The sequence below is a fragment of the Cynocephalus volans genome, chromosome 11 (genome assembly GCF_027409185.1).
Source record: "Cynocephalus volans isolate mCynVol1 chromosome 11, mCynVol1.pri, whole genome shotgun sequence".
NCBI lineage: Eukaryota > Metazoa > Chordata > Mammalia > Dermoptera > Cynocephalidae > Cynocephalus > Cynocephalus volans.
In genome coordinates this window covers 60,159,496-60,180,378 of record NC_084470.1, presented here as the reverse complement: position 1 = coordinate 60,180,378, position 20,883 = coordinate 60,159,496, and the positions used below count along the sequence as shown (strand labels likewise).

Here is a 20,883-nt window from a genome sequence, read left to right as displayed (position 1 = left end):
GGGAGAGCGTGGTGCTGACAACACCAAGTCAAGGGTTAAGATCCCCTTACCGGTCATTTAAAAAAAAAAAAAAAAAAACTTGGCAGTTTCTCACAAAACTAAACATTCTCTTACCATGTGATGCAGCAATTGCACTCTTTGGTATTTACTCAACCAGTTGGAAACTTGTGTTCATACAAAGACCTGCACATGGATGTTTATTCAGCTTTATTTATCATTGCCAAAACTTGGAAGCAACCAATATATCCTTCAGTAGGTGAATAAATAAACGAACCGTGATACATCCATACCATGGAATATTATTCAGTGTTAAAAAGAAATGAGGGCTGGCTGGTTAGCTCAGTATGTTAGTGCATGGTGTTATAACACCAAGGTCCAGGGTTCGATCCCTGTATCAGCCAGTGGCCAAAAAGAAAGAGCTATTGAGCCAAGAAAAGACATGGAAGAACACTAAATGTATAATGCTAAGTGAAAGAAGCCAATCTGAAAAGCGTACATACTACCAATTCCAACTATATGAAATTATGGAGAAGGATAAGCTATGGAGACAGTAGAAAGATCAGTGGTTGCCAGGGGTTTGGAAGAGGGAAGAATGAAAAGGTGGAGAAAAGAGGGTTTTTAGGTCCATGAAACTATAATTAAACATTTATGAAAACCCAAAGAATGTACAACACGAAGAGTGAATCCTCAAGTAAACTATGGACTTTGGTTGATAATGATGTACCAATGTTGATTCATTAATTATAACAAATGTACCATGCAGGATATTGATGGTTACTGATGGGGGAGGAGGCTGTATGTGTATAGATGGGAGCTCAGTGCTTTCTGCTCAATTTTGCTATGAACCTAAAATTGCCCTAAAAAAGTCAAGTCTATTTAAAAGGAGGGAAAAAAATCTATTGTTTTTAAAAAATAAATAAATAAATAAATAACAATAGTATAGAGATTACTGGAGATATTAAATCTTTTTTTTAGTTTTTTTGGCAGCTGGCCAGTATGGAGAACTGAACCCTTGACCCTGGTGTTATAGGGCTGTGCTCTAACCAACTGAACTAACCAGCCAGCCCCTAATTCTTTTTTTTTTTAACCTGTATTTTTCACTTTTCCTACAGTACAATGAATAATATAACTACGCTGAAGAATGTGATGGGGGTGGGGTGGGATGAGGAACAAATCTAAGTAACTTTGGAAAACAATATTCTGACTATATACTACTCCCCTGCTAAAGACAAAAAGAACTGTACCCAAATACTGCACACTAGTTTTTACACAGGTATGAATTAATAATTCTGAAATTACACATATACTAGGATTGAGCAAATAAGTAAATATATTGTGGATAATGAGAGCTAGGATTCACACTGCTAGGGAAAGAATTACAAATAAGAATTGGAGTAAAACTAGAATGTACCCTGTGATGTTGGGTTAGAATTGGAGTTAACAACATGAAATCATGGTATTTAACATATGCTCTCCAATTTAAAAAACCCAGGTTCTTTGGAAAAATGGCTGACTCCAGGGCTGGAGCAGGGAAAATATAAGATAAACCTGGAACATCTTGTGGGGCCAGAAAGTAAGGAAGTGCTTTAGAAGGAAAAAAAAAAAAAGATGGAGGCATGTTGGTAGGACACAGTAGCTAGTTAAAGGCTCCCTATGGCCAAACCTAGGAAAATCTTAACAAAATAACAATAAAACCCATAAAATAAAAATCTATTTACTGATACAAATAAGCAAATCAAATAAGGGAGAAGGGATGGCTCTTCCTTCCTTGTAGTAGAATTCCTGCAATTGTGAAAGGAGTGATGGAAATTGAAAATTAACATTAAAAAAACCCCATGGTAATAACTGTTACAAGCAAGAATCATCATTGGATTCTAAAATTATTAAGTGAAAAGGGTATGCTGAGAAATAGGATATTTATATAATAAATGTATTTCACCACAAGATACTAATTTTATTTTTTTTTATTTATTTATTTTTTTTTGTCGTTTTTTCGTGACCGGCACTCAGCCAGTGAGTGCACCGGTCAGTCCTATATAGGATCCGAACCCGCGTCGGGAGCGTCGCTGCGCTCTCAGCGCAGCACTCTACCAAGTGCGCCACGGGCTCGGCCCCAAGATACTAATTTTAAAGGGGAAAATACTAACTGTACAGTGGAGAAACGTGACAACCACCACCCTTAACCAAGTGATTAAATTTAACATCACTAGTAATGGGACAAACCCATAAAGAGAATTGGGAAAGACACCATGTCACTCCTGTATACTCTTGCCAAAAATCCACAATCTGAATGTAATCAAAAGGAAACATCATACAAACCTGAAATCAAGAGACATCCTACAAAATTACTAGCCAGTACTCTTCAAAAGTGTCATGAAAGACAAAGAAGATTGAGGAACTGTAATGGAGAGAAAAAAGGAGCCCTGACAGATAAATACATGTGATCCTAAACTGCATCCTAGACCAGAGAAAAAACATTAGTGGGACAACTGGCAAAATTTGAAAAAAATTCTGTAGATTAGATAATATTATGTCAATGTTAATTTCCTGATTTTGATGACTGTATTATGAAATGTAGGAGAGAAGAATATTTGGGACTCTTTCTATGATTTGTGAACACTTTTTAAACTCAAATTATTCCAAAATAAAAAAAATTTTTAATTAAAAAATTTTAAACAGTCTCATCTCATTAGTATATAAGGCATGTCCATTTTATTGGATTCAAGACTTAAACATAAAACCTGAGACAGTAAAACTAGTAGAAGAAAACAATGGGAAAGCTCCGTGAAAACAGTCTGGGCAATGATTTCTTGGATATGACCCCAAAAGCCCAGGCAACAAAAGCAAAAACAGACAAATGGGACTGCATCAAACTAAAAAGCTTCTGCAGACCAAAAGAAACAATTAATAGAGTACAGAGATAACCCACAGACTGAGAGAAAATATATGCAAATCTTACATCTGACAAGGGGCTAATATCGAAAATATATAAGGAGCTCAAACTACTCAATAATAATAAAACAAATAATCCTATTTTTTAAATGGACAAAGGACTTGAATAGACATTTCTCAAAAGAAGATATACAAATGGCCAACAAATATATGAAAAAATGCTCAACATCACTGATAATCAGGAAAATGTAAATTAAAACCACAATGAGATATCACCTCATACCTGCTAGAATAACTATTATCAAAATGAAAGATAAGTGTCAGCAAGGGTGTCGGCAAGAAAAAGGAACCCTTGTATGCTGTTGGTAAATATACGAATTAGTACTGCCATTTTGGAAAACCGTATGAAGTTTCCTTAAAACACTAAAAATAGATTTACCATATGATCCAGCAATCCTACTTCTGGGTATATATCCAAAGGAATTGAAATCACTATATCAACAAGATATCTGCACTCCCCATGTTCACTTGGATAAAGAAAATGTGGCATGTATATACGCTGGAATACTATTCAGCCTTAAAAAAGAAGGAAATTCTGTCATTTGCAACAACATGGATGAACCTGGAGGACATTATGCTAAGTAAGTCAGGCACAGAAAGACAAATATCGCATGATCTCACTTAGGTATTCAATCTCAAAAACGTCAAACTCATAGAAGTAGAGAGTAGAATGGTGGTTACCAGTCACTGTGCAGGGGGAGGGGGTGGATAGAGAAAGGGTAAATGTTAGTCAAAAGGCACAAAATTTCAGTTAGGAGAAATAATTTCTAGTGATCTATTACACAGCACAGTGACTATAATTAATAATAATATATATTTCCAAATTGCTAAAAGAGATTTTATCCTTTTTTTTTTTTTTTTGGCAGCAGACTGTTATGGGGATCTGAACCCTTGACACCAGTGTTATAACACTGCTCTCTAACCAACTGAGATAACCAGCCAGACTAAAAGAGATTTTAAATGTTGTCACCACAAAGAAATGGTAAGTCTGTGAGGTGATAGATATGTTAATTAGCCTGATTCCATCATTCCACAATGTATACATGTGGAATGTATATATGAATCATAACATCACATTGTATCCCATACGTATATATAATTGTCAATTAAAAATAAAATTTTCAAAAAATTAAGAACTTTTAAACAGTCTCATCCCAGTAGAATGTATGCAGACATGTCTATTTTATTCATTCATAAATGTATACCACCTAGCCCATGCCCTCAAACACAGGAGGTGCTCAGCATTTACTGTGTCAAAAGTTAAAGTGAGTTGCTTTCCAATATTTCCAATGTGATTCCAAACAGACTAATCAGTACTACACAGCATTTTATATAGAATAGGTCCCATTTACAGCAAAGTGCTATTATATTAAGATAAAATATATGCATCTTTGAGTTCATTCTCTGTAAGTAGGTCAGCATTTGGGCCTCAGTTAGATGGCTCTGTGAAAACTTCCTCCAAAATCAAGCCAAGTGAAAAAACGATCCAGTAGATTGAAGTGCTTGATACAGAATAACCAAGGCTGTAAAATCAGCACTCACATTTTAAATTTTTCCTGGAAAATTATCTGAAATGTGACATACAATATGTTTTAAGAAACCTCAACTTGTTTGGTTTTTTGAGTAACTGTTACCAAATGTGTGCAGTCACCTGACCCCCCCCCCCCCATTTCCTGGTTGATAGACTACTTTAGTGATAACTCAGGCTAGGCTTGTGACCCCGGAAGTCTGGAGCAGGGGCAAGCGCCCAGTCTGTACTCTCACTACACTGCCAAATGGCCACTCTGTACTCTGTTTGGACCAAGAGAAAAGCAAGAAAAAAGATGATTCATTAAGACAATCCACGGCAAGCCAGGTCATCCTCTCCACAACTCTTATCCCCTTACACCAGGGTTTCTCAGCCTCAGCACTACTGACATTTTGGGCCAGATAATTCTTTGTTGTGGAGGACTGTTGTTACATTATAGGATGTTTAGCAGCATTCCTGGCCTCCACCCACTAGATATCAGTAGCACCTCCTCCCAGTTGTAACAACTAAAAATGTCTCCGGACATTGCCAAATGTCCAATGGTTGGGGAAGAAGAAAGGGTGTCAAAATCATCTGCCTTACAAGAAACATTATCAAGGCTAGTAAGGGTAAGTTTGCTTCTCCTATCCCATGTTGCTGTTGCTTCTTGGTCTAAAGCTGACGAGCACATAATCCCTCTTTGTGTATCAAGCATACAAATGCCTGCTCTCTTGGGAGAACATATTCACTAGTTTTTCGAAAAGTCCTTCAAAAACCTCACAGTGCCCAGGAGTGGGAACTTTGGATCTGGCCCTACTTCTCACCTCTAACCCCAACCTCAGCCTTTGCCATAGGATATATACCCCAAAGCGCCTGCCCAGTATAGGATCCTCTTGGGGGCATTGGCAAGATAACTTAAGCCCCAATCACTTTAGAAATAGCATTTATACAGATTTAAACACAAATTTCACTTGAACACATTTTGGTAATACACACACAATTAGTATACAACATTAGCATTACTAATCTCATGATGTGAGATTAAAAATAATTATTATTCTAGATGAGATTCATGGATCATATTAACTAGAAGTTGGTCCATCAATACCCTAACAAGAAATGTATACATACAGTCTATGAGCTAGAAGATAAATGACAATACCTGAACATCTAGCCCTGTGGTGAATGAGACGCAAAGATATGTTGTAACCTCCAAGTTCAACTTGGATGGAGAAGGTGCTTAGTAACACTCAATGCTACCTGCAGCCTATGAGAATTTACCTGCGATGCTAGCTTCAGAAACAACAAGGCTCTCCATCACAAGAGGCATGCCGTGGTCTTCTGGCTTCACATGCCTGGATGCCTGTGCACTCACCACTTAGACATTGTTAGGGCAGGTGTTTCTCAGCCTCTCTCTTTTTCAGTTCAGTTGCATGAGAGAAGCACTGGGCAAAAAGTACCATGTGAACTGGCTGTCAGAGATCCAGCTGCCACCAAAAGCAGCACTCCTAATTTTCAGGCATCTCTGAATCTCAAGAGATGAATAAGAAGCCAAGGAAAAAAAGGAGTTAGTATGATCAAGCAGAGTCCACCAATATAGAATCTTCCTTTCCTGAAGAGCACTTATCACATGCCAGCTACTGTGCCAAGTGCTTTACAAGCATTATATATTCTGACCTCATAACTGCTCTAAGGTGGGTACTATTATTTTGCCCTCATTTTACAGATGATAAAACTGAGATCCAGAGATTACAAAAGAGCTGGGAAGTAATGAAATCAGAATTCTAAATCTTTCTATCCTACTAACCATATATCAACTAGAGGTATACAAGGTCATTAACCAAAGTTATAATCAACATCACAAACTGAACTATGCCTTTGTATAACCCCTGAGCTAGTTAATCAGAATTTTACATATTCTGCTTGTTTTTTCAATAACCATTTATTATCAAGTTCTGAAAGGCCACAAGATTTTCAAAAATTAGCACCTTGTGCAATCCCATATTTATAAAAAGCCAAACATTAGCTAAAAATACAAGCTGAAAGACATGTGACAACATCAAAGCACAAAGTTAAAATACACAGGCACATTTACAATTTAGAATAAATTAAGAACTAAATTCTTCAACCTACAGACATAAACCATGATTTATGTATGACTAAATAATTATAAACCCACCATAGGAAACATATTGGAAGGTCTCCTTACAACTTCCAAATAATGAATGTTTATTTTCAAATTTGAGAGAATTAAATTGAATCCAGTTTAGAGCACCTCTTATAATCAGTCTGAGGTATGGCAGAGCCAGGGGCTGGTTATTGGAGCTTCGAGTTTTAAATCCACACGCTACATTTCCAGTGTGGTCTAACCATACTCCTCTTTCTCTTGAGAGAATTTAAGATTTGAATACTAGGGTAGTAGAAAGTCCTATTAAGGCCTGGAAGCAGTCTCCTGATAACCTCCTGATAATTTAGCCCAACCAACCAACAGGCTAAATAAAAAATATTGATGGGCTGGCCGGTTAGCTCACTTGATTGGAGTGTGGTACTGAAAATACCAAGGTCCAGGGTTCAATCCCTGTACTGACCAGCTGCCAAAAAGAAAAAAAAAGTATTGTTGATCAAAAAATAAAAATCCTTCTGCACACTATCACCAAATCCTCTTTTAGCCATGTACTCCATGAAGCCAAGACTAGAGCTGCTGTACCTTAAGACTTTCTTGCTCCAGTTAGATGAGAAGTTGTTATGATAACAAACACACACTCAACATTCACCGCATGCCAGACCCAGTTCTAATCATCTTACATGTGTTAACTCATTTAATCTCTAGAGGTATGTGAGGACGCAAACACAGACAGATTAAGCCATTTGCCCAAGTTACACAGTAGATGGTAACAGAGCTGGGATGCAACCATAGGTAGTCTGCTTCCAGTGTCCATGTGTTTATTATTATATTATACTGCCCCATGAACAGTCAAGTTTCAATCACTGGATAGGTAATCAAAATACATAATCAAATCACCAATCCTTAAACTCACTTTTAATTCTCCTGAATACCGCAGCTATCCTGAGAGTGAGAACCTTCAATAACCCTTGGTTTACACTCATTTTAGAATGCATTTTCCCATGTTTCAACCAATACCTCTACTGAGGGCAATAAGGAAAAGGTACTGAAACTGAAGTTTCCAGGAAGAATAACAAATCAGATAGGTGAGCTTTGGCCAGGATGCCACATTCTTCTCAGTGAAGTAGTTTTAGGGTGAGGGTTGTTTAGGTGATATATCACAACCTTCCAGGTAGTTATACAGATTATTGGGGGGGCGGGGGGGTTGTTACTTGGGATGCATGCAATTTAAGTACTGATGATAATATCAGATAATATTATGTCATTATTACCAACCTGAGTAAATTTCCAACAAATTGGGTCTTTACCAATTTTTTTCCATCACGGCCTCACATATAGTCTTCCCATCCCCAAGAACATAAACTTTCTCTATTGCTCTAATTTTAATCACAAGGACAGACCACATTTAAGATTTGGCTTCTTTTACATACCTTTACAAACACCCTGGCCATCTGGTATCTTCAATAACCCAAACTCTCTTAACTTTGTTGACACAAAAAAACACTATTTCATAAAACTTCATGCATTCCACAGTCTTCATTCTCCATACCAGAAAAGCCAGTGTCTAAAGGAATTTTCACGTTAGGTGATAAAAGCATCTTTTCCCTTGCACTTTAGAAAGTCAGGCTTGTTCTGTTATAAAGAAGTTGAGTAAAAATTCCAGAGAAATTAATTCTCTCAGAGCTATCTTTTATAAGGGCATCTTAGCGAATATTTGGCCAAACAGGAACAGGCAACAAGCATCACACCAACAAATATGAGAAAATAAAATCCTAACATTCTTGCAGACCAATGCCAACAGTTGGAGAGGGCTAGTACTCACAATGGGGAAACCACTGAAAGGGACTGACAGTCTAACACAATGCTTCTTACTCCATTCCCCACGACCCAGTGCAATGGCACACACAGCAAAAGGAGATGATACTCACCCTCAATCCCCAGGAACCTGTACAACAAAGCAAGCCAAGGGCATATGACACTGCTAGAAATACACTTCCTGTACACTTAAGTATGGAGAAAAAATATCTTCTTGGAATGAAGGGCTCTGCCTCAGTGTTCACTGGCTAGCCCCTTACCCTAGACAGAGACAGTGAAGGTATGAGCTAACAGATTCATACCTTCATACCTGCTGGAAATTACTTCCCCAGACAGGCAGTTGCTGGTTAAGTGATGACCTGATGAGTCCCCCTGGCCACAATGTTCAGTACTGCTGCAGGGTGTCCTACTGTTTGGTGCTTTCATGCAGGCACTGGGAAAGGGCTAGAAGAGCTTTAGTTAACATCCTGAGCAACTTCACTAAGGCACACATAACTCATAACATTTGACAAAGCAAGCTGGCAGAAGGCTCCTTTTCCCATCCCCTAGACCTACAAGTATCAATGATGAACAAAAGACATTTTACATCAACAGTCAGGGTAGTAAAGAGTTACAGAATACTAAACCCAAAGCATTTCATAGAAACCTCCTCAGAAGCATACACACACACTCAGGTTCTACTTAGGGGTGCCCAGCAGATCCTGGTGACTTGGAATTTGTACCAATTTAGTTTGTAGTAAAACTTGGAGGAAAAGAGAATGGATAGACAGAAACATTTCCTCTTCCATAAACACTGATTTTATTCACTCTGAGGAGTCAGGACTTCTTTCACATTCTTATTTATCTCACAAGATTCTTAACTACTGTGTGATAAGGAGCTTACTCTACATCCATTTCCTTAACACATTAGTTTTAATAAACTCCGGATATAAAAATAAATTTATTTTCCTGGAATTATGATTAGAAATTACTTGACATGAGGAGGAAGGGGAAGGGAGGGAAAGAAGGACATGATCATCTCATTTCAGATGCTTACCAAGTACCAGGTACTATGCTAAGTGTTCTGCACATATCCACCAAGAGCCGCTACTCAAACGTAATGTCACTCTTTATGTGCTCTCTTCCCCCACTAACAAATAAAGTTATATAGTCTGTCTTGTTCCCTGCAGGATTCTCAGCATCCAAAAAGGTGCCTGGCACAAAGCAGCCACTCATAAATGAATGATCTCTTTTCATCTACACTAGGGCCCCATGAGATACTGGGAACAGAGGAATTGAGGCTGAGGGAGGTCAAGAAACTTGCTGGAGGTAACCTAGTTGGAAATTACCATCTGACTCCAGAACCTGCACCCCTCTTTTTTATGTTTTACTACCTAAGTACAAAAATTTCCCTGGAGCTCTCATTCTCAAGAATGTTTCCATCGGGGCTGTCTAGTCAACTCAGTCAGTTAGAGTGTGATGTTGCAACACCAAGGTCAAGGGTTTAGATCCCCATACCAGCCAGCCACCAAAAAAAAAAAAGTTTCCATCAAAATGATATGCACACACCCTGGGTTGTAGTAAAGGTTATTAAAAGAATGCTGATTTGATCACGAAGTTCAACAAGAGAGGATTCCACTGTTTGGCAGTGCCAGCAGTCTACGACTAGGGGAAGAATAAAAACCTAGGAAATTGGGTTAATTGAATAAGGATATGGAAGATGTTTTATTAAGGAATAACTCCATTGAATACTGAGATCAAACAAAAATCTGGAGTTTAGGAGAGTACCCTATGGGATCCATGAGTATTATATAATCTCTGCCTCGTTTCTTAGTGTGAGATTATAAAACCTAGAAGGCAGAGGCTATCTCTTAATTATACTCTAAATAGAGTGTCACATGGTACCCTATGCATAAGGATGGCTACCTTTCAAAATACTCTATAGTATTTCAACACCTGGAAGAATACTGGCCTCTGCTCCTGCTTTGTTCTATTGTTCCATTCACTAGGAAGGGTCATTCATCAGGGATCTGGGAGCCCTAAAAGTGTTCACAGAATGACTGGGAGGGTGGAGGGAGAAATGTCTATAAGCCACCTCCTCTCAACGCTGTTTGTGTATATGAACATTTTTCCAGATGTGGCTCCAACAGAAAACCTGCCTATGGGTAAGCCTTGTTTTTAAAGAAGGCTGCCCTAGTTCTATTTGATACTATTCTTCAGGGGGCTAGATACTCTAGTCAGGATTTTTCATTGGGATGGAAGGGTCAGTTAAGAGACAAAATTGATATTTTTAAGATCAAAGATTAAATAGCCCTGGTAAAAAGTGACACCACTCTAGAGAAACACATATTTGAGAGAACGATACAAAACAGATAGCATCTGCCATGGTTCCTCCATTTCTATTTCCACCACTCACAATATTTAGTACAGTGGCAAAGAACTTAATGACAATTTACTGACAAGAACATGTTGCTTACACAGTTTCTAACACATAATTAGTATTTGTTACATGACTGATTCAGCGATGAACACTGAACAGTCAATGAGAATCTTGTTAAATTCTCTGAGGATCTGACAGTGCTTATAATACTAACAATAGGTAAAGATACATCAAAAGTTTTCTTTAATTGGTGCTTGCTTCCAGAGTATTTACAGCATGTAAGATTTTGGGCTCACTGCATTCACACTGTTAAGTATAGTCAGGGAGTACATAAAAATCAAACTATATCCCTGAGCTTTTTTTCCCACTTTACAGATGGAGGAACTGAGACACCAAAAAGAAAACTACTTTCCCCAAGGAAACACCATGACAAGAAGGATTCTATTCATTTAGTAATTCCTCCCAAAACTACCAGGCAGGGTTCACTAAAACACACAGATGACAATTCTAGATGGCAAGCTGAATAACTCCAGATGGTTCCAACGTAAGGTAAGTATGACTATATGCAGCCCAAGGACTTGAGTATGCAACTCTAACTGGCAAAGAACAAGTGATGAATACAACAGACACCAACAATCCACTCCTCTCTCAAAGTAGCAAATGCAGGCAGGACCTGAGTGCCACAGGAGTTACCATCAGTGGTCTTCACCCTAGGTCTGGGTGTAACTACTGACCTAGAATTCCCATGCCAGGCAGATCCTTGGTGTCACAAACAATAAAGGATTATTCTTTGCATCAGAATCTCCATTTCATTCACACTCCAAAGGGAAGCACTCCAGTTCTGCCATTTTTTTCCATTTACTATCTTTGGAATCAGTCAACTACAACTGAGGTCTACTTTTTAAAATACACTCTGTGCCCATTAACTCTTCTAGAGAAACCTTCCTAGCCTTTTGTTTCTCCTCACAACCGCTTTTTAGTTGGAATGTGGTATGCTCCAAAGAGAGTTTTCTCATACCTTTCCAAAGTTAAATCATTTGAAATCCTCCCTCCCCGTACATAAAAAAATATATCCTTCCAGCATCATTTGACCGAAGTATAAAGCAACCTGGTTGGCCTCCATGCATCCGATGGCATCTTCCAAGAGTGAAAACTCCACGCAGACATAGCCATAGTCGTAACCTGGGGACAGCATTTAAATACAGACGGGAGTGGTGTTAGTGCCTTGCAAACACAAAAGACACACTTAAATCCCCTGTTTCTGATCCCCTCAAACACAAGCCCTCCCAGCTAGCCCCTCCCTCACTTACACTAGGCAAAGTTGTAACCCCAAATAGAAAAAAGTACTGAAGGAAAGTCTGGATGTTTCTAGACTTCGAGATTCATTCCAAAATGGTTTTTTCTATTAACCAAGAAGATCCTTTTGCCCTCTTTAGCACTGGTGATCTGGCGAGCATGATCTATCCAGAATTGGATAATCCTACAAAAAGTTCATGTGGGGACCCAGAATATTTTAAACACAGGCTGAATCTTCTGGAAAAACAAAGTCTACAAGAAGAGGAGTGTCTGGGAAAAAAAAAATTACTCCAAGAGAAGAAGGAGCAGCAGTTTTCATGAGGCTAAGCTAACAGTCACCAATTTTCAAGCAGAAACCACCTTCAAAGATAGAAGTACTGACAGACTGAGGCAATTATTCTGTTTGGAGACCACAGGAAGCTTCTGGTTGGCAGGAGACAGACCATTTCAGGTCCCCCTTTTTTTTTTCCTTGTTTCAACTCAAGTCATAAACCAGTTAAAATCTTTATGAAAGGAAGAAGTTGTAAAAGCATAAATAAGTATGAATAGCTGAGTCCAAAACTGTGCTTATGTACAAAGATAGAGCAAGCTGGGGGAAAGACAGCAGTTGTTAGAAATCAACACATATTCAAGAACTGTACATACCATTACAGTTATAAAATACCCTTCACCTTACTACAGAGCAAGTATCATTTGCAGCACAGGCCTGAGGCTCTCATGACCCATGAGATTGGAAAGTCATGGGATTTACAGGCTGCTGAACTCTAATACTAACCCATCCTATAATTTCCCTGATACTGCCACCATATGACTACAAAAATACACTTGTCAATGCAATGCTCCACAAGTGGATTCCATGCTTCCTCCAATGTCTCACAGGATAAAGAAGCTCATCTCTAGGAGTGACACTGTGCAAATAGAACAGCAAGAAAAAGATGTGATTTGTTCACATGAGAAATAAAACTCAGGGAATAAAAAACAACAAAAAACCTATGATAATTTTGAGTACAAAGTATATATAACAACAGGTAACTGATGTCACTGAATCAAGGTATCAAAGGCCAAAAAAACTAGGGCAATAGAAAGCATAACTTTTAAAACATACCAAATTCAGTGAAATGGGCTGGATTCCTTGTCACATGGAATGAATGGCCTAAAATGTTTTATTATAACAGTAATAAGTTTTGATTTTAGACTTGATAATACTCCCAGTTCACTATGAAATGTTACAATGGTATCGGTTGATCCTTGCTTTGAATTTTAGGAAATGACCAAGAAAACAAAAGCTACTAGAAATGTCAGCACTACCTTAGGCTGAGAAATAGATTTTCTATCCTAATTTCACAGCTTTGACCAACATGGATTAAAACTAACCCCTTCAACCTCTGTTTAAACTTACCACAAAATCAATCTCCTCTACTTATTAACTCTTTGAAGAAATAAAAGTACTTTAGAGAAATATATCTATACATATTCCTTAGCAATGGAAATTGTTTTGTTACTTAATTCCTTTCAAGTGGATTTTCGTGATCAAACTCAGTAAATACCTGATAAATAAAACATCCTGCATTTTGGAAAGGGCTCTGAATATTGTTGGGAAACATTACAGAATAGCAGAAGTAACTAAGAACAATAGTTACCTCCAAACACTAACACTAACAGATAAACACTGTTATCTACTGCAAACACTAAAATACATGTCCACAATAAGGGCTAGCAATGGAAAAAGCACACATTCTCTCAAGTGTGTTGATTACCTCTATAGAACATACCAAAGAAATGCTCAGATGTATGGAAAGCAACGCTCTCCATAGCTACAAAACTGAAAAACATAGGGAACTAACACCAAATTGTCGAAGCCCTAAATTTCCTCTTTGTGCTTTAAGGAAGTGACCACTGTGGCCCAAAGCAGCACACAGAATCTGTGGACAGAAAGAGAGAAGATTCATGGCAACATTCATACTTTACTAAAGGACAAATAGACACTGATACTAAAGTCACTGGGAGGGAAAAGATACAGTCAACAGGAAACACTATGAGCACCTAATAGCATTTCTACACATCAACCCTGTAATACTATTATGTTGACAATGTACTTTAGATTTAATATTAAATTCACAAGCCCACTCAATTTCTTCTGCCTGAAACTTTAGCTATCAAATAAGAACAAAAATTTAGGGCCGGCCCGTGGCTCACTCAGGAGAGTGTGGTGCTGATAACACCAAGGCCATGGGTTCGAATCCTATATAGTGATGGCCAGTTCGCTCGCTGGCTGAGCGTGGTGCTGACAACACCAAATCAAGGGTTAAGATCCCCTTACTGGTCATCTTTTAAGAAAAAAAAAATTTAAGGTTTAACTATACTGCCTAAAACTTTTTAAAAAACAAATTGTACCCAGTCTTGATCACAGGCATTTTGTGCATTCAAGACTCACGGTTGTAACATAAGGATTTTCAGCAATTGCCAAAATAGACAATGATACTAAGTAATATTTATACAGAATTTGTTGGTACAAGGTCTATTCTAAACACTTTGCATTTACTGATTTAATCCCCACAAGACTACTTTATGAGGTAAATATTATCAACTTGATTTTATCCATGGGGAAGGAGGCAAAGAAAGGATAAGTAATTTTCTCAAAGTCACCTTAATGCTAAGTACAAATACTGAGCATTAAACCCAGGCAGTCCAGATTCAAATCAATGCTGTTAACCACTACTCTGCATACCTTTTAATAAGATCTTAGACTGATTTAAATAATCTAAATTCTAGCACTATAGAGCCCCATTACAGACAAGATCCCACATGGCTAAGCACAGATAAGTCCTTATCTGTAGTTAAGACATATTGAAATTAACAGTACAACAGTTACTCCTGTTTTAAAGTATCTATAGCAGAACATTGCAAGTAGGCCTGAGTTTGCAAATTAGAAAGCATTCACTCTCAAGAACTGATTGTATGGGCTTCCAAAATTCTTCTAAAAAGAGAAAAACTAAAAAGACTTATTATAAATGATAGCTATAAAAATTACATAGCAATATGGAAAGATATTTGACATAGTCTATTTCAAAAACTTTAAAAATGAATATACCCCTGTGGATAATTATGTAAAATATTTATAGGAAAAAGGACTGGTATAAATACAGTGAATTACATCTAACTCACATGTTAGAGACAAAAGTCAGCATGTGAGATGAAAACCATGCACTGCCAAAATCATACTTGAAGACCCGAAAATGAAGAACAACATACCATCTTTCAATATAGGTAAGTCCAACATTGCCAGTTTTTCCTCCAGCGTTGCAACACATCACTTTCCTTTTGGTTGACACCAGATGAAGAGGTTGGTTTGCATTTAAGGGCCGTAATGTATGAAAAATATATCACTTTAAATAATAAAAGCACAGCCAGCACAGTGAATGCTCATAGAAACCTGGAAACAGACCAACTGAAGCCATAGCCGAGTCTCATCCCCACCTCCCATGTTCACCCCATGAGAAGGAAAACGGTGTGGGATAAGGGGAGAGGGGGATAGTGTTCGAGTAAGCACAGGTGAATATACAAAAGTCTGAAAATGCATGTAAAGCAACACAACTGTATACCAAAATTATAGTTGTTGTATTGCTGTAGTAGGATAATCAGGGATTTTTAAATTTATTTCCCTAAAACAATTTTATAATTCATAGAAAAGGTTCTAGTAAGCACAGAAGATATTCCATCCAGAGACCTAAACATTCTGGAAACCACCAACAAATCTTTCATTCAGAATTGCTAGGAACCATTTGAAATCATCAAGATCATAAACTCAGTGTTAACAGTCCCATAGACAATTTTTTACCAAAGAGAGTAACAAAACATGTATTTTATTACCTTTTTCTTCCACTGCCACTTGCTGGGAAGAAGTCTGGTGGGCTGACAGGTATTTGTGTTTACTTACATGACTACTAAAAAGTACACTTGTCTCTGTTTTCTAACCTAAATGTACAGATCTCACAGGAATATGAATACTCCTTATACTTTCTTAAGCAGCTGAGAAGGATGAGAACCAGGCAAGGGAAGGAAAATTTATAAAGGTAACATTAAAATTTAAAATTTCTCCATCTTCATTAATCATGTGGTTGCTTATTTCTCAAAAAGTATCTGTGATAAAAGCTAACCAGGTGGTTAAAGGAGAACAAGATATAGAAAATAAAGCCTGATGGAAAATATCCAATCTCAGAACTAATTCTTCAGTCTCTGCTCCTAGAAAAGCTGACTCAGTGATGTTGACAAACATAACTCCTGATCATTCAAGTCAATTATCAGTCTATAACAGGCCCAGTTTTCATAACAATTATAAGAAATATTTGTTTAAACAAATAAGATGGGCAGCCCTACTTTCAAATTGATCTAGAAAAACCCAATTAACATAAGTCCAGTTGAATTTCCTATTAAGACAACGTTTGTTGACTTTGAAAAAGCTCTACTATGAAATGTAAAAGAGGGATCAGGACTTTAAAGGACATAGGCATAGAAGAGATGGGGTTTCTTTATTGGTATCTTTGAGAGTAAAGAAAATACAGCTTTTTTTTCTCTAAACAAGGAGTATTATTTCTGTGGGAACAAAGCATTATGAATATAAAAAGCACCACAAAAAATCATAATAGAGATTCAAGAGGGCTTAGTTCTATAGGTCCTGTTTTCCTAAATCCATTTCATTGGGAATATAGGTTTTTAGAAGAAACGTAAAATATTATCAAGTTAGAGATTTTAGCAAAAAACAAAGCAGAATTGATCCAGGTATCTGAATTCCTGTCAATGGGAATAACACAACAACAGAGGCCTGTGTGCAAGATTTCCAACAGGTACTTTGTTCAGTTAAAACCTCAAGTGAATATGCATCTGGCAGATTTCATTACAAAAATCAGGAAAATATTAATATGTCAAACTACCATCTGGGAAGAATGGAACTGCCACATGAAATACATCACTCTGACATCTTATAAGCACTTTGAATTCTCTCCCACTCAACTATGCATCTAAGTGTTGCTGGTTTATAAAAAACAGATAAAACAAGGAAGATATACACTGATGATTACCTGTAAATTTCTGAAAACTGCATGTGGTTCTATTTTATTTAGTTCTTCATCTGTGCCAACTGGTTACTTAAAGAAAAAAAATTTTGTTTGGTTTTTATTTCCAAAGTCCAAAATTAATCTCAGGGTCACTTCATCCTAATAATGGTTCTCTAGTTCAGGATAACATTTGGTAGGACACGCTCACCCTTACATCTATTTATTTATTTCTATTTCTTTTTTTCATTTCTATTTATTTATTTCTATTCCAATGGCAGTAACAGTGCTATATGAGCACAGTGGAAGGCAGCATCCTTGCCCTCAGAGAGTTTAATCTAATGGAAGAGTCATGACAAGTACAATTAGGCACAGACCACCTCAAGATGCTACGTAAGTCAAAAAAGGGAGCAATCATTCTTTAAAGAACCAGTGACCTCATTTTTGTTCACTTAAAAAAACAAAAAGCAACCTGTATTGCAACCATCAGGAGTAAGAACCTGTGCAGATCTACCTTTCCCCAGACAAGAACAAACACTTTAGCCTGGCAAGAAAGATGGTGAGGTGTGGCAAAAGGATCATCCAGGAGAAGAGCAACATCAGTGCTGCAGCAAACTGCCCATGCAGAGGTCCCATATTAGGGACTGGGGTCTTCTTTCCATTTCTGTATCCCCAATCCTAGCATAATACCTACCACACGAAAGTGCTCAGTCAATGCCACACCAACTGTAATGAGCATCATTACTGAAGCACCACACAAGGAAAGTAACTTCTATAGCTCTGTACATATGCAGAAGCTACAACTAACTCACCACACGATCTCAGTCAAGGAACATCTTTCTGGGCTTGGGTTATCCCCTATGCAAAATAGCAACGATAGTAATTCCTTTGAGGGCAGTTTCAGGGGTGTGACGAAATAATGCATTTCAGTATGTCTGTTCTATTATAAAGCACTATCGAGGACCAAAGATCAGACAGACTGCTTCTTAAATATGCCCCAGCATTAACATTTTAGCAGCTGAAAGGCAGTATAAATTTCCTTACTGATTTCTAGCGCACACTAAGAATACATCTGCTTCCCCCATAGGTCAAAAGCTATTTTCATTTTGACTGGAAAGAAAAATATGGCCCATAAACATTTTTTGCCCACTGCCTTGGCCCTAGTGCCAACAAAGGGCAACTCAACACCATTCTAAGAGGCTCTGGCAAGATTCCACAAAGACAGTAATTCCTAAGCTGGAAGCTGCTCAAGACGAGAGCAAATCACATTTGTCCAGCCATTCACCTATTCCAGAAGTAAGCTAGCATCCAGAGAAGGATCAGACAACTGGCATTCTGTGAGACTTGAAACTTGTACAGACCACAAGCCGAGGTACACAAGGCTATCTCAATGCAGAGACAGGCTATACAGCAACTCCACTGGGCCACCACTTATGCTCTGTAACATGTAACTAAAGGCGCTAGATACCAGCTCGATCTGGCTAAATCCCCATCTGTGGTATCATAAAAAGATAGTTGGTCTTTGTCCCTGGTTCCTGGCACAGAGCTTCCTAAAACCCTTGGAATTTCCTGATAAGGGTGATAGCAGTGTTTTTTGTTCTAATGAGACAACTCTTGGCAGGCCCCTAGATGGCTTCAGGTTGAGGGCTGGTCACCAGAAAGACCAAGCCTTAATCAGAAATTTGGAACTTTCAAGGGCCAGCCCATGGCTCACTTGGGAGAGTGTGGTGCTAACACCAAGGCCATGGGTTTGGATCCCTATACAGGGATGGCCGGTTAGCTCACTCAAGAGAGCCTGGTTGCTGACAACACCAAGGGTTAAGATACCCTTTCCAGTCCTTTTTTTTTTTTTTAAAGAAGTTTGGAACTTTCAGCCCCATCACCCAACCTCCAGGGAGGAGAGGGGGCTTGAGTTAATCATCCATGGCTAATTATTTAATCAATCATGCCGACATAATGAAACCTCCATAAAAACCTCTACACAACAGGGTTCAGAGAGCTTCTGGGTTGGTGAACACATCTACATGCTGGAAGGTGGCACACCCCAACTCCACAGGACAGAGTTCCTACACTCAGGACCCTTCTGGACTTCATCTTATGAACCTTCTCATCTGGCTGTTAATCTGTATCCTTTATAATAAACTGGTAAATGTAGTGGTTCCCTGAGTTTTGTGAGCTGTTCCAGAAAATTACTGAACCTGATAGGGGACATTGTGGAAACCCCCAACTTTGCAGCCAAGTCAAACAGAAATATGGGTAACCCTGGGACCTGATACTTGTGACCTGCATCTGAAGTAAGGGAAGTCTTATAGGACCAAGCCCTTAAATCTGTGGAGTCTGAGACTAACTCCAGGTAGTTCATGTCAGAGCTGAATTATAAGTTACCCAGTTGGTGTTAGAACTGGTTAATGTCAAGAGGGAAAAAAAACCTTTTACCATCCCTCTGCCTATTTGACAAAGGAGGCATGCATCACTTTCCGCTGACATTATTACTGAACATACTCAGACATCCATCTCTCAATTCACCTGAGGTTTGTTTTCCCCCCATTTTACACCAAGTTCAATTGCAAACACCTCGGTAACCAGCTAACTTGCACTTGTCCTCCAGAGAACCATTTTAAAATACAAGCCTGCTCTTGGTTAAGGTTTCCCCAAAAAAGGTCCACTTCATCAGATATGTATGTACCTTTGTCAAACATATTTATTATCTGATAAACAAAGTGGGCACTTTCTAGGGTTCTATACTGAACCAGAAGCTAAAAAGAAACATTTAAGTTTCCTAACAAATACAGTGTTCTAAAATCCTTCCTTACTTACTTATTAATACAGAAGCTAAAAAGAAAAATTTTAATTTCCTAACAAATATAGTGTCTTAAATCCTTCCTTCCATCTATTAGTGGCTGGTCGGTATGGGAATTCAAACCCTTGACCTTGCTGTTATCAGCACCACTCTCTCCCAGGTGAACTAAATGGCCAAACCTTAAATTCTTTATAATGATACAAATGACAGAATAGAAAACTCTACTCCCTAAACATAATACCACTGCATAGTTTTAGAAATTAAAATTGTCTGTCAGCACCTTTTTGGGGAAAATTTCTTGGAAAGATCTACTCACTCATTTTTTTTTTTACTCAATTTTTAAAGGGTTGCACATACATGTTAACTCATAATTTGGGGTTGAAGAAACATATCCCTATACTTTCACAAATACTATTTAACCACCAATTCATGCATAACCTACACTGCTGCCAGGAATTTCTATAGCATGGAGTACAATACAGTTTGTGGAAAATGGAATTAAAGTTTATACGAAGCTTTCCATAAACTTTTTGAAGTACCCTCACAAGACAACCTAATACTTGTATTTTCTTCTTTTTTTTTGACAGCCTGATATACTTTCTTCTTTCATTTAGAAACAAGCAAAGGCAGAAAATTATTTAGTCTGTGGCACAAATTTAGTTGATAGGTCACCAGGAAAATCCTAATGAAGCTTTTTCTATGTGATGATTTCCCTACCTGTCACCATCATTCAGGGATATCGGATTCAATTATTTTTTAAATTTTTAAAAAATTTTTAATTTTATCATTAAACAATGTAAACATTTTTCGTGTGCCTTTACCAATTTCTCCCTAATCCTCCTCCCTCTCCCCCTTTCCCATCTCTGTTGGCCTCACTTCCATTCTCTCCTTTTAAAAGTTCAAGGAATTACTGTGATTGTTGTATCTTTCTTTCTTTTTTAGTTTTTCGGGTTTTCTTTTTCCTGCTCCCACTTATGA

At 37.9% G+C, this 20,883-nt stretch overlaps 1 protein-coding gene across 7 annotated transcripts in view; it reads right to left on the bottom strand.

Moving 5' to 3' along the window:
• RBM6 (RNA binding motif protein 6) overlaps window positions 1–20,883 on the bottom strand; it is a 101,686-nt gene that overhangs the window by 46,197 nt on the left and 34,606 nt on the right. For 4 of the 7 annotated variants that reach the window (XM_063113753.1, XM_063113754.1, XM_063113755.1 and 1 more), the window contains one exon: window positions 11,867–11,940. The exons of 2 other annotated variants lie outside the window; for them this stretch is intronic. In XM_063113753.1, coding sequence (XP_062969823.1) covers window positions 11,867–11,940 — 74 coding nt within the window. Of the gene's footprint in view, window positions 1–8,701; window positions 8,749–11,866; window positions 11,941–20,883 lie in introns of those variants that run through there. One more of the 7 variants, XM_063113757.1, reaches the window with a different exon arrangement.